The 17,040-nt window shown below is 38.9% G+C and overlaps 1 protein-coding gene across 2 annotated transcripts; it reads right to left on the bottom strand.

Annotated features, from left to right (window-relative positions):
- Positions 1–1,905: 1,905 nt before the first annotated feature.
- On the bottom strand, positions 1,906–16,993 carry camkk1b (calcium/calmodulin-dependent protein kinase kinase 1, alpha b). Of its 2 annotated transcripts, XM_058633017.1 has the most exons (17): positions 15,618–16,993; positions 14,329–14,640; positions 14,191–14,238; positions 13,158–13,211; positions 13,023–13,074; positions 12,773–12,912; positions 11,808–11,844; positions 11,660–11,681; positions 11,479–11,567; positions 10,241–10,440; positions 8,584–8,637; positions 7,817–7,890; positions 6,998–7,085; positions 6,790–6,918; positions 5,895–5,998; positions 3,801–3,851; positions 1,906–2,286 (listed from the first exon to the last, which is right to left on the bottom strand). In XM_058633017.1, the coding sequence occupies exons 2-17, from the start codon at positions 14,557–14,559 to the stop codon at positions 2,205–2,207; spliced, it is 1,455 nt and encodes a 484-aa protein (XP_058489000.1). In that variant the 5' UTR covers positions 14,560–14,640; positions 15,618–16,993; the 3' UTR covers positions 1,906–2,204. The 2 variants fall into 2 exon arrangements, with proteins under 2 accessions (XP_058489000.1, XP_058489001.1); XM_058633018.1 differs by lacking the exon at positions 3,801–3,851.
- Positions 16,994–17,040: the final 47 nt, after the last annotated feature.

Here is a 17,040-nt window from a genome sequence, read left to right as displayed (position 1 = left end):
GGTCTTGACCAAGTGTTGGACCCTAAAAGGTATTGTCTTAGTCTCGGTTCACTGTGGTCCTGGGCTTGACTTGGTCTTACCCTGCCATGGTCTTGGTCACTTGGTGCTGGTCCCTAAAATGTCTTTTCTTGGTCTTGACATAGTGTTTTAACCTAAATGGTCCTGATGTGGTCTTGATACCCTCTGGTATTGGTCTTGACTTGGTCTTGGTTAGTGTGGTCTTGTTAACAGCACTAGTTACACCAACATATTTTCCACACTTCCATGTGTGGCTGTTTTTTCTTGAGCAGCAACAGCATCAGCAGCAGTATGTTATTATCACTGTGCTGTTGGTTTCTCAGTTTCTTTTTCCCACTCTGCACAGTTTCAGTCCCACATCCTCCGAGATCCAGTTCCTTCTACTACACTCACCTCCAGTGTAGGCTCAAATCTCCCTCAGTGAATCCTGCCTTTCTGAAACCAGTGGTGCATCCGCCACAGCTCGGCCAGATAAACCTGTAAATTTGTGCTGATGAAGATGCTTCACTAACAGCCTTTGCTGTGATAGTGAATGGCAGCGGCCAGCACTCTTCTCTTCTCGCTCAGGCATTTTTACTTTCTGCAGCATCATGCCTCCTCCCTGTCTTGGCTGAGCTGATACATCTATTTTTGCTGCACAATCAAAAGGAGAAAAGGGCAACAATTTGCATTTCAAACATCCAGCAGCCTACTTTGAACAAGTTATGGTCTTTTATTCTTGTATCCAACTACAATTCAGAGGCACAAACTGAGGCTTGTTTATAAATTTTATCTGACAGCTATAGGTACAAGTACACAGAACACATTCATCATCGTGACGTATTATTAGCTTAAGCAACCTGCCAGTACATAAAAGAGTGAAAATGAGCCCCACCTGCAGTGATAATTATAGCAGCCTACACATAGCACCTGGTATATTCTTTGAAATGATCTTTTAATTCTATAAATATTTTTTTCCCTTCACTGTATAAACCACAAAATGCAACAGATTTCACATTTGTAGTTTCATCATAAGAGAAACATCCTGCAATGTAACAGAAAATAAATGAAAAAACAAGTAAGAGGGCACTTGCTGTTTCGTGGCCAAATGGTGACTAAAAGGCTGGTTGGGTTCAGTTAAGTGTTCGGGCTGGTTTCTTGTGTCACATATGAAGTTTTGAGGTGATCGGTCAATGTGTAGCGAAGTTATAGGGCACTTCCTGTCTTGTGGCGAATGGTCAAAATGTACCAAAATTCTGATGGTTGCATAGCCACGCCATTTGAATCCGCAAACCTTCTGGTAACTTTTTGCCTTTGATGTGTCTAGTACAAATTGTCGCATTTCTTTTATGTCAGACGAGTTCAAATTCAAACTGGCCGACTTCCTGTTGAGTTGAGGCCATGGACCCGATGGACCTTTTGTTCGTCTTGGGCTACATGTTTCCCACCTAGTTTCGTGAAATTCGGTGCAAATTAATTTTTAAGATTCTCAGCAGAAGTAGAATACATTTTGTAAAAGTTGTTGTTGTTGTAAAGGAAAAAAATGTGTTTCTGCAATTATAAAGGGCTTTTCTGTCTCTATTTAAGGGGCCTCTTGGTTTTTCATGATCAGTCTTCTTGCAGCACAATGCTTCCCTCTAGTGGTCTAAAGAACAAGGTGCATTTTATACATCAACCTTGTTGGCCTTTAGGTTTGTTACCTTTTCTGAATGTGTACAGAAACATGAGATTGTTGTTGTGGCAAATTAGCTTATAGAATGTGTGTATTTATACAGGATTTAAGTAAAAAGTAAAAATGACAAACAAAAGCAGAAAGACTGAAGATTGAAAGACAGAACAAAAAATAAACATAGGGCAAAACTAAGGAGAATTATATAAACAAAATAAGTCCAGTAGCTTCTTTCAAAATCACTGTTTGATATTAGAGATTTTATTCAACAAATTAAAAAATATCTAATTAATTTAGCTTATTTACATCGGTAAGAACAACACAAAGTAAATAATTGCTGTACATCCATTTACGTGCAATTTAAATATTAAAACAAGCTGAATTGAGAGAAATCTATTTTTACTTGCTGTTGTTTTATGAATTTAACTTACAATCTATCTCATTTGCATTCAGAATGTGACGTGACAGTTTTCTGCATTACAACAATCATGTGAGCACAGTCAGAATGATGCCAAAGCCGAAAATAAAAGTGTGAATTTCAGTCTGTGCACTCTGTAAATGTGTCGACTTCATACAAGTCCTCCAACTCTCCGTCTCTGCTGCCCTCATTGCTCACTTTCCTGTGGACACAGACACAGCTCTGTCGTGTTATTGGAATGAAAGACAGGGGGAAAGAGGAGGTGGGGAGGTGCGGGGGTGGGAGGGGACACTACACTAAAACTGTCACAGGGGGTGTGTCCTCAACAGAACAGCTCATCACATTACATCAACCTCATCAAGAGGAAACAGGAAGCAGTCAACCAGAGCCAGCACCGAGCCGCCTTTATGAGGCCCCCGGGCAGAATTTATTTCTAACTCCAGCACAGAGCTGCGGACATCACATGACACAGTTTGATCACACCACCATGTTGGCAGGCAAAGCTCCCAAAAAATGACCGGCACCATAACTCACAAAATTACTATTACTACATCTATTAAACTACCAGTAAAACAACTGCTAAAAACCTACTACCAAAACTACTGCCAATTACTACCAAAACTACTACTAAAACTAATAAACTACTACTAAAACAACTTCTAAAAACCTACTACCAAAACTACTACTAAATGACAACCAAAACTACTACTAAAAAAATAACTACTAGCAAAATTGATATTACTAAAACTACTTAACAACCACTAAAACTGCTAAAAACTACCAAAGCTCCTATAAACTACTACCAAAATGACTACCAAAATAACAATTACTAAAAGTACTAAACTACCAGTAAAACAACTGCTAAAAACCTACTACCAAATCACCTACTAAACTACTACCAAAATTACTTACTAAAACTACTAAAGTACCAGTAAAACAACTGGTAAAAACCTACTGTCAAAACTCCTATTAAATTACAACCAAAATTACTATTACTAAAACTACTAAACTACCAGTCAAAAAACTGCTAAAAACCTACTACCGAAACTACTACTAAATTACTAATAAAACAACTACCAAACCTCCTACTAAACTACTACCAACATTACTATGACTTAAACTTCTAAACTACCAGTAAAACAACTATTAAAAGCTTACTACCAAAACTACTACTAAACTACTAACAAAACTATCAGTCATCCGTGATAAACGGCTGATTGTGAACGAACTTGTGACACTTTGTTCTCGTGCACGTTTAGTGTTGAAATGTAAATACAAAACAGAACATATCTGACATTTTAGAGGAAGTGAGCTTCACTTACTGTCTAACTGATTAGATATTTGCATTAATCAGCAGTTGAACAGTTGTACCTAATAAAGTGGCAGGTGAGCGTATACAGAGGAGCTCTAACATTGAGGACCAGGTGATGGTTGCAGCAAAAACGCTGTTTTGAGAGACATGTCAAGAGTATTTGGGGGCCCCTCTGTGGTGACAGGGGCCCTAAACAGTACGGCTCTGCACTCATCATCAACAACAACAACAACAGCACCGAGCGTGTGTGTTTGTCCAGTTATTTTAGGTACAGCTCGTTTGTTGGAAGCTTTGCGTTTGTCTTGTCTCTCTTAAATCCTCTTAACAACAGATGAGCTGTTCTGGTTGTGGAGCACATGAGCTCAACATGCTACATGCTTTAGGACAGAAAAAAAATAAATTACCTCAAGGAAGGATGAAGCAGAGGTGAAGAACCCAACAAACCCCAAGAACCTCTGCGAGAAGGAGACGTAAGGGGCCAGAATTACAGAAATACAGATTTTATTACAGCTGGACTGTGGCAGTTAAAGCTAGCATGACTCAGCATAAAGACTGTAAACAGGTGGAAAGAGCCTCATTCTGTAAAATATTCATATTTAATTACTGGAACTGCACTAAAAAAACTGCCTAAAAAGAAAAATAATCTCAACACGCAAGTTTTACACTTGCGTGTTCACTACTGTTGTGCATGAAATGTGTTAAATACTGTGTGTGTGTGTGTACACACTGTGAAATTTCAAGGTAAAAATTCTTAAAATCAGCCTAACCCTTAAACACGTCATCTAGACACATTTTGTGTTTTTGGCTTTTAATTTCAAGAATATTTTACCCTTTTTTTCCATGCATATTGTTAAAAACAAATGGCAGTTTGTGCATTTTTGAGTGTTCTCAAATTTTTTTCATGTGTTTCCTTTATTTATTTTTAGTATTTATTCAATTCTATCTTCTATTGGGGCTGTTTTTTGCAGTGTACATCATCCCTCCAAGAAGATCAGATTTAAAGAAAATCTAACCTTCTTCTCAAAGAAGACTGGAGCAAAGCACCTTTTAATTTGTAAAAAATGATTAACTTAATTCAGAGATTACTGTTCTAGATATGATTGGTTATTTATGTTAGGTTTTACTACTGACTGACAAGCATGCGCTCGCTGCTTTGTTTAGTTCAAATCCCTGTACCATTCGTTTTTCAAAATGAAATGAAAAATGAAAAAAACAGATAACGAACTGTTAATTTGATTTTCAAAATAAAATGAAAAATGAAAAGACGGATAATGGCTGTGACAGGGGAGCTTCACACGGGACAAGAAAATGTAAAGTTTTATGCATATAACTTTTTTTTAATGCATACAAAGTGCAACGCCCCAAAAAATATTAAAAATATTGAATAACTACACCAAACTTTCTGTAAAGTTTACTGCTGTACTGTACATGATAATACACCACAACTAATTGTTTTGAATATTTATTAGTAATAATTTTAAATAACTTTACCATAATACAGTGTAGTGTCATCAAACTCTCTATAAACTTCAAATGTCTCCTGCAGGATGTGCTACACCACTCAGTTTGAAAACAAAACAAAACTCTTTTTGTATTTTCTGTGAATATGTACTAGTAATGATCGTGAATTACTTCACCATAATGTAAAAAGCAGAACGTTTCAGAACGTTTCAGAACATCATAATACCGTGTGTATTATGGTGAAGTTATTGAATATTTTTTAAATAGCTTTTTTTAGGTGTTGCAATTTGTAGACGGCCCCTGTGCTCCGGTCTCACTGATGACGGCACGTAGAGATCAATGTAGTTTCTCCAGCTCTTTTTGATGAAAAGGATGATTGAAAATGCATGTGTTTGATGTCGTTGAAGAATCTGTGAATTTTCTCTCTGACTTTACTGTCGGATCACGAAACTAGCGTTTTTCAAATGAGCACAATATCGGAAATAGGAAAAAACAAGTCATTATTTGTCTTTTTTTCATTTTGAAAAACTAATGAGCTAATGATACACGGATTATGCTGTGTTCATACCGGACGCAACAAGAATTTCACGTGCGACAACTTTACATACAAAATCTATGCACAGACCGCCGTCTGGAAATTGTTACATACAACAAAACAATTGAAAGTATCTAACATTAGATATTTCAATTTAATTTTAAAAACCACGGCGCAAAGAACAAATCAGGGAGAGCAAAGAACAAGTGAGAGAGCACAAAGAACAAATCAGGGAGCGCAAAGACCAAGTGAGGGAATGCAAAGAACAAGTGAGAGAGCTCAAAGAACAAATAAGGCCTTGGCCTTGGTTGATGGTTGAAAAGAAATGCTACGTTACGTCTGTTTAAGATATGGTGACTTGCACCCAGCGTCACAAAATGATCCCACGGCACGATAGACACGTCTGATGTGAACACAGCATTAGAGGCCCCATAATCTCAGAGCTGGCAGTTTGGCAGGGAGCGTGGAGTGGGTGAGATTTTGCAGAGAGAGGTCTACTTACGTAAGGAGACCACCGGGGGCAGACATGGACCTCTCTGCTCGTCTGCCCTGACACTCAAAGGGATTACTGAAGGAGCGCTTCCTTAGCATGGACTTCACCAGAATCTGCAGTGACACGGGGGAAAGAAAGGACATTTTAAACAAAGACAATTTAATCTCCACACCAAAGGGTGCATCTACAGTCAAGAAGATAAAGGTGAAAATAAGGGTAAAATAATTACTTCTGTGTTACACCTGTAGTTTTACTTAAGTCCAACCATTTACCATAAATGTTTAGCTTTGTATTGAAATTAAGGGTCAATAGACCATGATGACCCTGTTTTGAGTTCAAATAAAATTAAACAATTAATTATTTGACTACTTATATACTTATCACAGAGTGGTAAATGTCAAAGTTTAGTGAGGATTTGAATTTCTTTAATGGCAGCACAAACCTGTTGTCCTCTAATCTAGTTTGACTGTCTATAAAGTATAAATTCACCCACTTGTGTCAACGTTCTAGTCAAAATTTACTAACACCGTTTAACCTCAGACAATTTTTATACTTATAATAATTTCAAGTACAAAAAAAATTGCATTAATTCTGAGATTAAAAGTCAGAGTTCTAGAGAAAAGTCAGAATTCTGAGATCAAAGTGAGATTTAACTCAGAATTCTGAGATTAAAATCAGAAATTCAGAATAATTTTGACAGTAAAATCTCAGAATTGCGACTTTAATCTTTAATCTCAGAATTCTGACTTTAATCTCAGAATTTGTGCTGTTTTTTTTTTCTTTCTTTCATTTTTGTTTTTTTAAATGTGGCACTAATACTCTTCCGTACCCTTTAAATAAAATCTGTCTTTAAATAATGCATATAAATTGACCACAGGACCCTGAGGATTGGTTTTGGACTCACCACAGCAGAAAGGCTGGGGATGAGTTTGACGCTGTTCTGCACCTCCTCCTCTGTGACCTCCACCGCAGTGCAGTGCTCCTCCTCTAGAGGGAGCAGATTCAAGCCATTCTCTGTCACCCACGGGTGAACCTGTAATTACACGCACCCTCATTGAGACTGTGGCGAACACTTGATTTCAAAAAATCAATTAGTCTTTTTTGTGACCGACTTTAACTTCAGGGATGGTGATTCTTGTTTCTGGGTTTTTGTCCAGCATCTGTCCAATCAGCTCCTTCAGTTCATTACTAATCAATGGCCTGTGAGAAAAAGAGTCAATTGGCAAATTAGTGTATATGTTCACAAATTTGCACAGGATCTGTAACAAGATCACTAAAAGAGATCTTATGTTTCACCCACTTGATGCAGAAGAACTTTTTGGATCTGTATAGAACTTTACCTAATTAGAGATATTACCATGTTACATAATCATAAAAAAAATCATCCTGATCTTTTAAGATGTTGATGACACATCTGAACTTGTTCAATTGGACTGAACCATGTTACATTTAAACTGTCCCCAAATACAGTACATAATATGTAATCTGCAGTTTTGCCCATTAGAAGAGATAGAGATTTCTTGAATATCAGATAAATCTTTGTGACGTCATCAGTGGGCACATCTGAACTTGATTTAAATTGTCCAAATCCAGAATCTGAATCAGATGCAGATCCTGACTTGGTCAGGTGGTAGATTGACTGATCCTCCACACACATACCAAATTTAATTCAAGTCCCATGATGTTTGATGGATATTTTAGAGATTATTTACAGTTCTGCCCATTTATACGAAATGGGGATTTCTTCTTACATTTGGTCATTTTTGTGACGTCATCAGTGGGCAGATTCTTATCCAAAATTGGGACAATTGGGACTATACTTGGGTGATCACCTACCTGTCATGGAAAATTCAGATTGATCCGTAAAAAACTGTAGACAGAAAGTTGCTAACAGAATAGAGAATACAAACGTAATAACGTAGTTTGCTTACGTCTCTAGAAACTCCACAGGTTTGCTCTTGATCTTGTTGTGCAGAGAGACGACGTATTCATCGTAAAAAGGGCACTGGAAACAGAAAAATATGAATTTATCGTTGACCCATAAGAGTACAGAGCATTTAAGTGGCTTTCTTTCCATTACTATGTTAAAACATATATAAAGAGAATACAAGAAAATGTGCAATATAGAATGTCCTTTTTTCCAGCACAACCTACAGACAATCTGATCATTTTCACCAACTATATCAGAGGTCTGTAACATGCGTCACATCCAATGTCTATATCAAAATGCAATATTAACAAATTTGTTTTTGAAATATTATGTGATGCCACCCCCGACACTTAAATGCACTAATGTGTACATGTAGAAGTACAGTTTTGCATCTCCACATTAATTTGATTTGGGTGGAGAGGGGACAAAAATGGAATGGAATGAATATATCTCTGGCTTTTATTATCCAAAAACAGTCAACTTGGACACTGCACACACTGGTGCCCTTAGCAAGTCACCCGCAAGTTTGAAGCCTGTCACGCAAACTGTTTGTTCTGAAGATATGTGGTTAAAAGCAAGATAAACAGAATATCTGTTGGTTCTTTTAGGGATATATTTGTGGCATTTCTACTGATATCGCTTACATTTCTTCTACATTTCAAGTCGGCACAGCATACACTTGTGCCTTTGGTGAGTCTTCCGCCAAGTTTGGACTGTTGGACATTGATGACAGACAGAGAGAGATAACTTGCTGTGACCCTTGCTTACCTTCCCAAAAACAAAACAGTACAGTGTGACTCCCATCGCCCACACGTCTAATGCCTGCAAAACACACACGTACACAAACGCTTATTATCAAGGACGTTCCATTAAAATAGCAGCGTCTGAAATTATGACGAGAGGAAGTTTTATGCTGTGTTCACACCGGACGTAACGCAAATTTGTCGCCCAAAAACTTTACATACAAAGTCAATGCTACTACTAGGCAGTCGCTCGTGTCCGAGCAGTATTTCCATATCAGATCCTTTGGGATTCAATTGGCTCGTTGGTTCTGGCCTGAATAGCCTTCGCTGGAGTTTGTTTACAGTGGATCTCAGGTTTCGAGCCTGAGACCCATGCACTTTGGGCACCCACCTTCTCCACCAGCACCATCTGGGATGGAGATGTGCCGATTCTGGTTGGAGTGCTTGTCGAAGACTTTATTACAGTCAAGGTTCGCCTTAGACCACAGCAGCTTGCAAGACAACTGCCATTGGAGACTTGGAGATTCCAAACCCTAATAACCCAAGGGCCCACTCACAGTTTTGTTGCACCGACCACACTCACTCCCCTGTGTGCTTTTTATAGGTTTCAGGATGGGGTGCACTGATCCCACGCACGACCTCTCCACTCCGCCTGGATGCAGTTTAGTGTCATACCCAGGACCAGAAAGTCAATGCACAGATGCGATATATACCTGTTGATTGGGGCAAAGCGACGCAACAAAATCGTGTCTGCCCCTCGAGTTTAAATTTTTCCACCTTTGCGAAAGATCACGACAACGTGATGGCGTTCCATGCTACAAACGGCTCCGGTCCAGCCTACATCCAGGACATGATCAAAACCTACACCCCAGCCCGCCCACTCCGCATCGGCAAACCGGCTTGCTGCCCCCTCACTGAGAGGATCGTAGAGGCATTCGCAGAACTCAAGACTGTTCACTGTCCTAGCTCCCAAATGGTGGAAGAGCTCCCCATCAACATCCGGACAGCGGAAAGCCTCCACATCTTCCGCCGCCGACTAAAAACACATTTCTTCCGACTCTACCTTGACTAAGACGACGACGACAAAAAAAAAAAAATAATAATTATATATCGCACTTATGACTAGCACTTCATAGTTTGGCTTACTTGAAGCTCTTACTTACTTCTAGATCTTATTTGTACCCAAATGTTTAAATGCACTTATTGTAAGTCGCTTTGGATAAAAGCGTCTGCTAAATGACATATAATGTAATGTAATGTAATGGCAAAATCAGCGTTGAGATTCTCCAGATGACGTCACGTACTTGCCAGCATCCAGACTCCGCTTTTTTTGTGTGGACACTCAGAAATGTACAACACTTTATCCCTTGTGTAAAACGTCTGCAGAGGAGAAACCATCGTGAAACTCGCCACGTTGTGTCCGGCTCCGTATGTTTGTTGTGGAACCACACAAGACGACGGTTCCTTCTCTGCAGACGTTTCCACAGCAGAGAGTGCAACAACTCTTTGGTTGATGGTGAAAAGAAATGGCCGTTATTTCTGTTGAAAATATGGCAACTTGCGGCCAACTTTCCCATCACGTCACAAAATGTACAAAATGATCCCGTCGCACGTATGGATACGGAGTGACGCGACAAATTGCGTCCAGTGTAAACACGGCATAATTCACAGCTGCATCTCACTTTCCCGCTGAAGCTCAGCTCGTGTTCGGACATCATCTCAGGGGCCATGAACGCCGGTGTGCCCGCCGTGCTCGACAGCAGCGCGTCTGCGCCCTCAAACTCGTTGCTCACGCCAAAGTCCGCGATCTTGACGTGACCGTCGTCTCCCAGCAGCAGGTTGGAGGGTTTAATGTCTCTGTGGATGATCTTGTGGTAGTGCACTGCAAAAGGCAACCTTTAATCAGCTTTAATCTTAAACAATACACCATGTTCAACAATCTCTGATGATAATCAGAACAAGGGTCCTCAGTTTTATAGCAGTGTTTCCCAAACATTCTATAAGGGAACCCACTTTAAATTAACAATTAATAAATAATTTATTTAAATTAAAACTGCAACTTCATTTTATTTGAAATACACTGCCTGGTCAAAAAAAAAAGTCGCCACCTGGATTTAACTAAGCAAATAGGTAAGGGGTTGCTGCAGTTGGTCAGGTCTAGGTTCAGCAACATTATGTGGCCAAAGAATGAGGTCAGCTGACTACCTGAATATAATGAATGACCAGATGATTCCATCAATGCATTTTTTTTTCTTCCCTGATGGCATGGGCATATTCCAAGATGACAATGTCAGGATTCATCAGGCTCAAATTGTGAAAGAGTGGTTCAGGGAGCATGAGACATCATTTTCACACATGGATTGGCCACCACAGAGTCCAGACCTTAACCTCATTGGGAATCTTTGGGATGTGCTGGAGAAGGCTTTGCTCAGTGGCCCGACTCTCCCATCATCAATACAAGATCTTGGTGAAAAATGAATGCAACACTGGACGGAAATAAATCTTGTGACATCGCAGTAGCTTATGGAAACAATGCCACACTGAATGAGTGCCATAATCAAAGCTAAAGACAGTCCAACGAGTATGTGACTCTTTTTCAGGTGGTGACTTTTTTTTTGGCCAGGCAGTGTATATACACAAATAAATCTTAAAATGCAAATTTGTATGGGGACCCAAAAAATATCTCCTGTAACCTACCTGTGGGCCCCAACCCAGTGTTTGGGAATAACCGTTTATAGATTACTTGTTTAAATCCAAATTACATGAAGATAACTATTAAAAACTATTTAAAAATAAAAGTCTAAACAAAATTAAAGCATGTAAAATATCCATATAATAAATAAAGACAGCAAAAACATAAGGAATCAAGCTTTTTAAAGTAAATTTATGCTGTTCTTGCAAAGCGAGACTCTAGACTCACAGTACTCTATTCCCAGGATGACGTCTCTGAAGTAAAAACGAGCCTGTTCCTCTGTGAAAGGGTCGTCTGTAGGCACCTCCATCACTGGACTGAAGGGTGGACAAAGACAGAAAATTATTATATATTAACAATGTATATGATGTCCATCCAAAAACACTTGAAAACAAAAATAAAAACATACCCCCTTGACATCAATTCGAAGGCTTGAGGACAAATAATGTGATTTTAATGACTGCCCTCTGTTCATCCCGTATACTTCATGTATCATGGAGAATGAATGAATAATGTGCTTAATTCAGTAACTACAAAATGGATAAATGAGTCCCTACCCATGTGAAGTCCATCTTCAACAGGATCATCAAGCACCTGTCAGACAAACATATGCATGCTTCATTTTCTCACTTATTTTTTACTAAAGTTACTTTTTATAGTAAATATACTTGGACTAGACATAGACTTTTACTTAGGTAATTGTAAGGCAGTTAGCTATTGGTGCCACAAGCCATCGCTGTTTTTAGCAAAACATTCTCCTAGGACACCGTAGTTTTACAGCCAAATCCATGCTGGGCACCATTTTGGCTCAGAGTTTACATTCCCTTGCCCCACAATGTAAGCATTGTGAGCCGTGTCCCGTATTTCGTTATTTATGTTTTTAAACCACCCATTGTTATTGTCATTTTGTGATTTTGAGTGTTTTCCTGTAATGTTTTTACATACTTAAACTAAAATACTCACACTAACACACCTATAGACAAAAATGTCCTAATTGAAACCCATTCAATTCACTATTTTTGATGCAACTTAAAAATTATTATTTTTTTAATATTAATATTTGATACGTATGAAAAGGACTGATGTTGGTTTAAACCATTAAAAAATAAAATAAAATCAAAAATGTGTAAAAGTATGTGCGCTAGGTGTGTTAATGCAAGTTTTTTAGAGGTGCATAAATTATGAGTTTTGTTATGGGGTATAAAATGAAATCAGGGCAAACAGTGCAAAACTTTTCCATTCCATTAATTATGTATTTGAAATTTAATTTATGTGGCCAATTTACTTTCCTGAGTGGTGTTTTAAAATAGATTTTTATAGAAATATTTATTTTTGATACTGAATTTATTTGAAGATGTTGGTTTTCTTTGTGTGGTTAAGAAATACAAAGTAACTTAAACTTCTACAAAAGTCATTTTTTGGTCAGATACTTGTTTTGCTTTGAGGTACTTTATACAAAACTGTACTCATCTATATTTTAATCACACCTTCACGACTATGTCACATTTGACCTTTGACTGACCTCCACCAGTTTGACAACATTGTGATGGTCCAGTTTCTTCAGGATGGCGATTTCTTTGTACACTTTCTCCAGAGGCAACGTGGCTTTAGGGAACGGATCGTGCTGCTGCTGTGAGTTGGAACCTTGTGCAGACAGACGACCTGGAAGAAAACGCACACAAACACAGTATCAGCGCAGGAATAGCAAAACCACGTTTCAATTGTTATTTATTATTATTATTATTGTATTAGTTGGAAAGTTTTTCACTCACGAAAAAATCCACACTGTTTCATGAGCTTCTTTTTTGAGACGACTTTCATCGCCTGAATACAAAAAAGTCAGACAAAAGTTAGACAAACTCAGTTTGACGACACTTTCTGCACAGTTTTTATGAGTTTTAACTTACGTAGTACTGTTCCGAGTCTTCATTGTAAGCTAACTTCACCACTCCATATGAACCCTGTGGTGGAAGAACAATCCAATGATGCAGATCGTATAACGTAGTACGAGTTAGTCAAACGCAGCGAGCTGCAGCTATTTGTTCACTATTAAATGAGTATAACTACTGAGTTAAAGTTTTTGTGTGTATCACTATAATTACAGGATTGTCGCTTTTTTTTTACGTTGGTACGATGAATGCTCTCAGACAAGTTTGTTCATTTACAAAGCGCACCAATCGCCAAGATGGACGCCAAATTCAAAAACGGCTGACTTCCTGTTGAGTTGAGGCCTTGGACCCAATTGATTTTTTGGACGTCTTGGGCTATTATAAGTTCCCACCAAGTTTTGTGATATTCGGTACAACCCACGTTTCAGCTTAGGGGGTGCTATAGAGCCCTGGTTCAATGCACGGGTCCAAGCCTTATGCCAATATTGCATACAAGTAAAAAAAGTTGCGAGGACAACCTTCTGAGTTGGAAATCTGTTTCTGTTGAAACTGTGGACTAAGAACGTGGAATCTCTGGCTTCCGACTACAAGTAGATTACACCTTATGCGTCAGAAATCCTGAACGTTACTTAACAAAATCGCAGAGAAAAAAAACAAGGATCTGCATTGGAGATCGATTATAAATGTAGACGGCTGAAAGTAAGAAGTTGAAAACAGATATTTATGTTCATATGTATGCCATCCATCCATCCATCTTCTACTGCTTATCCAAGGTCAGGTCGTAGGGCAGCAGCTTGAGCATTGAAGTCCAGACTTCCCTCTCTCTGGCTACTTAATCCAGCTCCTCCGAGGGAATCCAGAGGCATTCCTCCCAGGCCAGGCCAATGACTCCTGGGTCTTCCCCAGAACGTGCCCTGAATCCTCACCAGGGAGGCGTCCAGGAGGCATCCTTACCAGATGCATACGGTCAGGGAGTTACGGTAATGAGAAGTACACATGCCAAATCCTGTCGGCGATGAAGGGTTAAAGAAGGATTAATAATAATAATCACCTTTCCAATCTCATTCTTCAGCTTGTACTGGTTGAGCCGGACACAGTCCTACACAAAATCAAAAAGTATGAAGAATTCATTTAGTGCGGGGTAACTTGTTTAAATTTACACGCGTGTCAGAATTACAGAACTTCGCACATCAGCGTCTGTGATGGACACACGTTTGGTCTCAATGGTGGGCTGTCGGGCCACGCGGCTCCCTCGCTCCTGCAGGGACATCTTTCTGTCTGAGAGGCGAGGTCTTGCCGTCCTCGGGGGGCCGGACCTGGAGCCGTTGGGCGGAGTCATGCGGTTGGCCGCCACATTCATGGCTGCCACCAGGTCGGCCAGCTCGCCGTGGTGCTCCGAGTCTAGCTCGGCCCTGCTCATGGTTGTTGGTTTCACTCTTCTTCTCACAGATGAACGTTAGCATGGAGGTTTGATGGAAGAACCAGAGGAGGCATCACTGCACTGGAAGGGAAACATGAAAATGTGAGGATTTGTTTTTGTTTCATTGTGCTTATTGTCAGACCCTTCAGGGCCTGTACAGACGAAAAGGAGTTTAGGACAGTGATTCCCAAACAATGGAAATATAGGAAATATCACCAAAGGTTTGATAAGAAATGAGAGAGTGATGGGATTGGGTGTTTGTCTGTTCGATTTTACTCAAAGTCATACTGATTTTAGTTTCAGAATTCTGACTTTCTTAGAATTCTGCCTTTAAATCTCAAAAAACTGACTTTTATCTCAGAATTCTGACTTTTTATCTCTAAATTCTGACTTTCTTCGAATTCTGCCTTTATTCTCAGAGTTCTGCCTTTCTCAAAATTCTGACTTTATTAGAATTCTAACTTTTTATCTCAGAATCCTGACATTAAATCTGCTGACTTTTTTCAATTCTGACTTCATTCTTAGAATTCGGACATTAAATCTCAGAATTATGACTTTCTTTTTTCAAAGAAATTGGCAGAATTTTCACAACCATTTAGTTAAGATTTATTTGTGTATGTTTTGAAAAACACTTTAAGTAAACATTTAGTCATTAATTTACCAAACAAAACATGGCTCACAGCAGTTTCTGTAAAAAGTGGGTTTGAAAAAAAAGGTATTGTACAGAAAAAGGATTTGTACACAGACAAAAATATTTAATACATATTTATTTAAATTTACACTGAGAGTGAAACCTGATTTTAAATGTTCACTTTATAAACAAATCTGGGTTTTCTATGTAGAACATAATACATTCAAAAATGAAGTTATATCTTGTTATAAATCAATTTAAAATGAAAGCATTAAACCTTTGTACATACAATTTTGAATCCAAACGCAAGAATAAATGTGTGATTTTTGTTAAGTTAGTGCATCTCCCTGTTTCTAGTGAAAACCTCTTAGCTTTAAACCAGGTATTTAATAGAAAAGACATAAAAGAGACAAAGCACAGTACTCACACAGTGTTGGTGTCCTGCGTGTGTTTCAGTGCATGATTGTCCTGCTGTGCTGAGGAGAGGAAACTCCCTCATGGACTTTCACTGATCACTGATCAGCACAGAGTGACCTGAGAATTAAGGATTAACTGGAGCCATATTTAGCCGAGGCTGAGTTATTCTGAGGCAGGAAGTCGTAGACTCACTCCACCGTGTAGATTCACACAGAACAAACAGACCTGCAGCATCACAGCGACACCCACAATAACACAATGACCCATGGCTTGCTCGTGCCTTGCTCAAAGGCTCTGTAGCACCCCTAAGGTGAAAACAGAGCCAAAATTTGAGTTCCACCAAATTTCCTGAAACTTAGTGGGAAGATGTTATAGTGCGAGATGAACAAAAGTCGACAGGAACCATGGCCTCAACTCAACAGGAAGTTGGCCATTTTGAATTTTGGCATCCAATTTGGCAATTTGCAACCCTAAGTAAGTGAACAAACTTTGTGCTTTGTTGTACCTACATTAAAAAAAATGCTTTTGTACTATTTGTACTAGACACATCAAACTCAAAAAATATTCTGCGGATTCAAAAGGGCATGGCCACAGCAACCATCAGCATTTTGGCGAATTTGGACCATTCGCCGTAAAACAGGAAGTTCCCTATAACTTTGGCATACATTCATCAATCGCCTCGGAACTTCCTAAACAACACACCGACACAAGACACCGACCCTGAACACACCTATGGATACAAACTTGACCCAACAGGAAGTTGGCCATTTTGAATTTAGCTGCCATTTCGCCACAAAACAGGAAGTTCCCTTTAACTTTGCCATACAAAGACAGATTGCAGCGAACCATCATGTGACACAAAAAAAACGACCCTGAACACGTGTATGAGGGTCTGCGATTTTTGAGGGGATTAACACAAATACAAGGGAAGACTGTTTAGTGATGGAGAAAGTGAGGTCAGGTCAATCCCCACGACTGCGCACACTACTAGTTATTCCTGTGATTTCCTTAGAAATGTGCACATTAAAAAGGCACAGCTGAAGCAAAAGAGGCATCAAAGTGAAGTCTGATCCAGTTCTGGTTCACAATGTTTTAAGCAAGGTTTTGGTCGCATCACAATCACTATTCATTTTAATTTACACGTCTACAAATACTGAAACTTCTTCAAACATGCCTTGTCTTCTTAGTATTTTCTATATTACCTTAAGGTTTGCCAACTTTAACAAAATGAAAACGTCTATAACACAACCAAAATACTGAAATCTAACAACAAAAACTGATAAATGTAAATTGAATGATTGTACACAGTGAAAACAAGCCATTAGTTGGCTTAAGTTTTAGTCTGTTCATTAATGGGAGATTTTAAGACACAAGTTAGAAGTTTAGACTATGCAATACAATACAAAGAATAAAATTAGACTGAAATTAGAGAG

This window comes from Solea solea, chromosome 7 (genome assembly GCF_958295425.1).
Source record: "Solea solea chromosome 7, fSolSol10.1, whole genome shotgun sequence".
Lineage (NCBI taxonomy): Eukaryota > Metazoa > Chordata > Actinopteri > Pleuronectiformes > Soleidae > Solea > Solea solea.
This window is presented reverse-complemented; position numbering and strand designations above follow the sequence as displayed.

Coding starts and splice junctions, on each gene's coding strand:
- camkk1b (XM_058633017.1), bottom strand. CDS start 14,559: ATGAGCAGGGCCGAGCTAGACTCGGAGCACCACGGCGAGCTGGCCGAC. Junction 11,682..11,807: donor TGAAGATGGACTTCACATGG/GTAGGGACTCAT, acceptor TTTGTCCTCAAG/CCTTCGAATTGATGTCAAGG. Junction 5,999..6,789: donor TCCCCAGCCTTTCTGCTGTG/GTGAGTCCAAAA, acceptor GTGTCACTGCAG/ATTCTGGTGAAGTCCATGCT.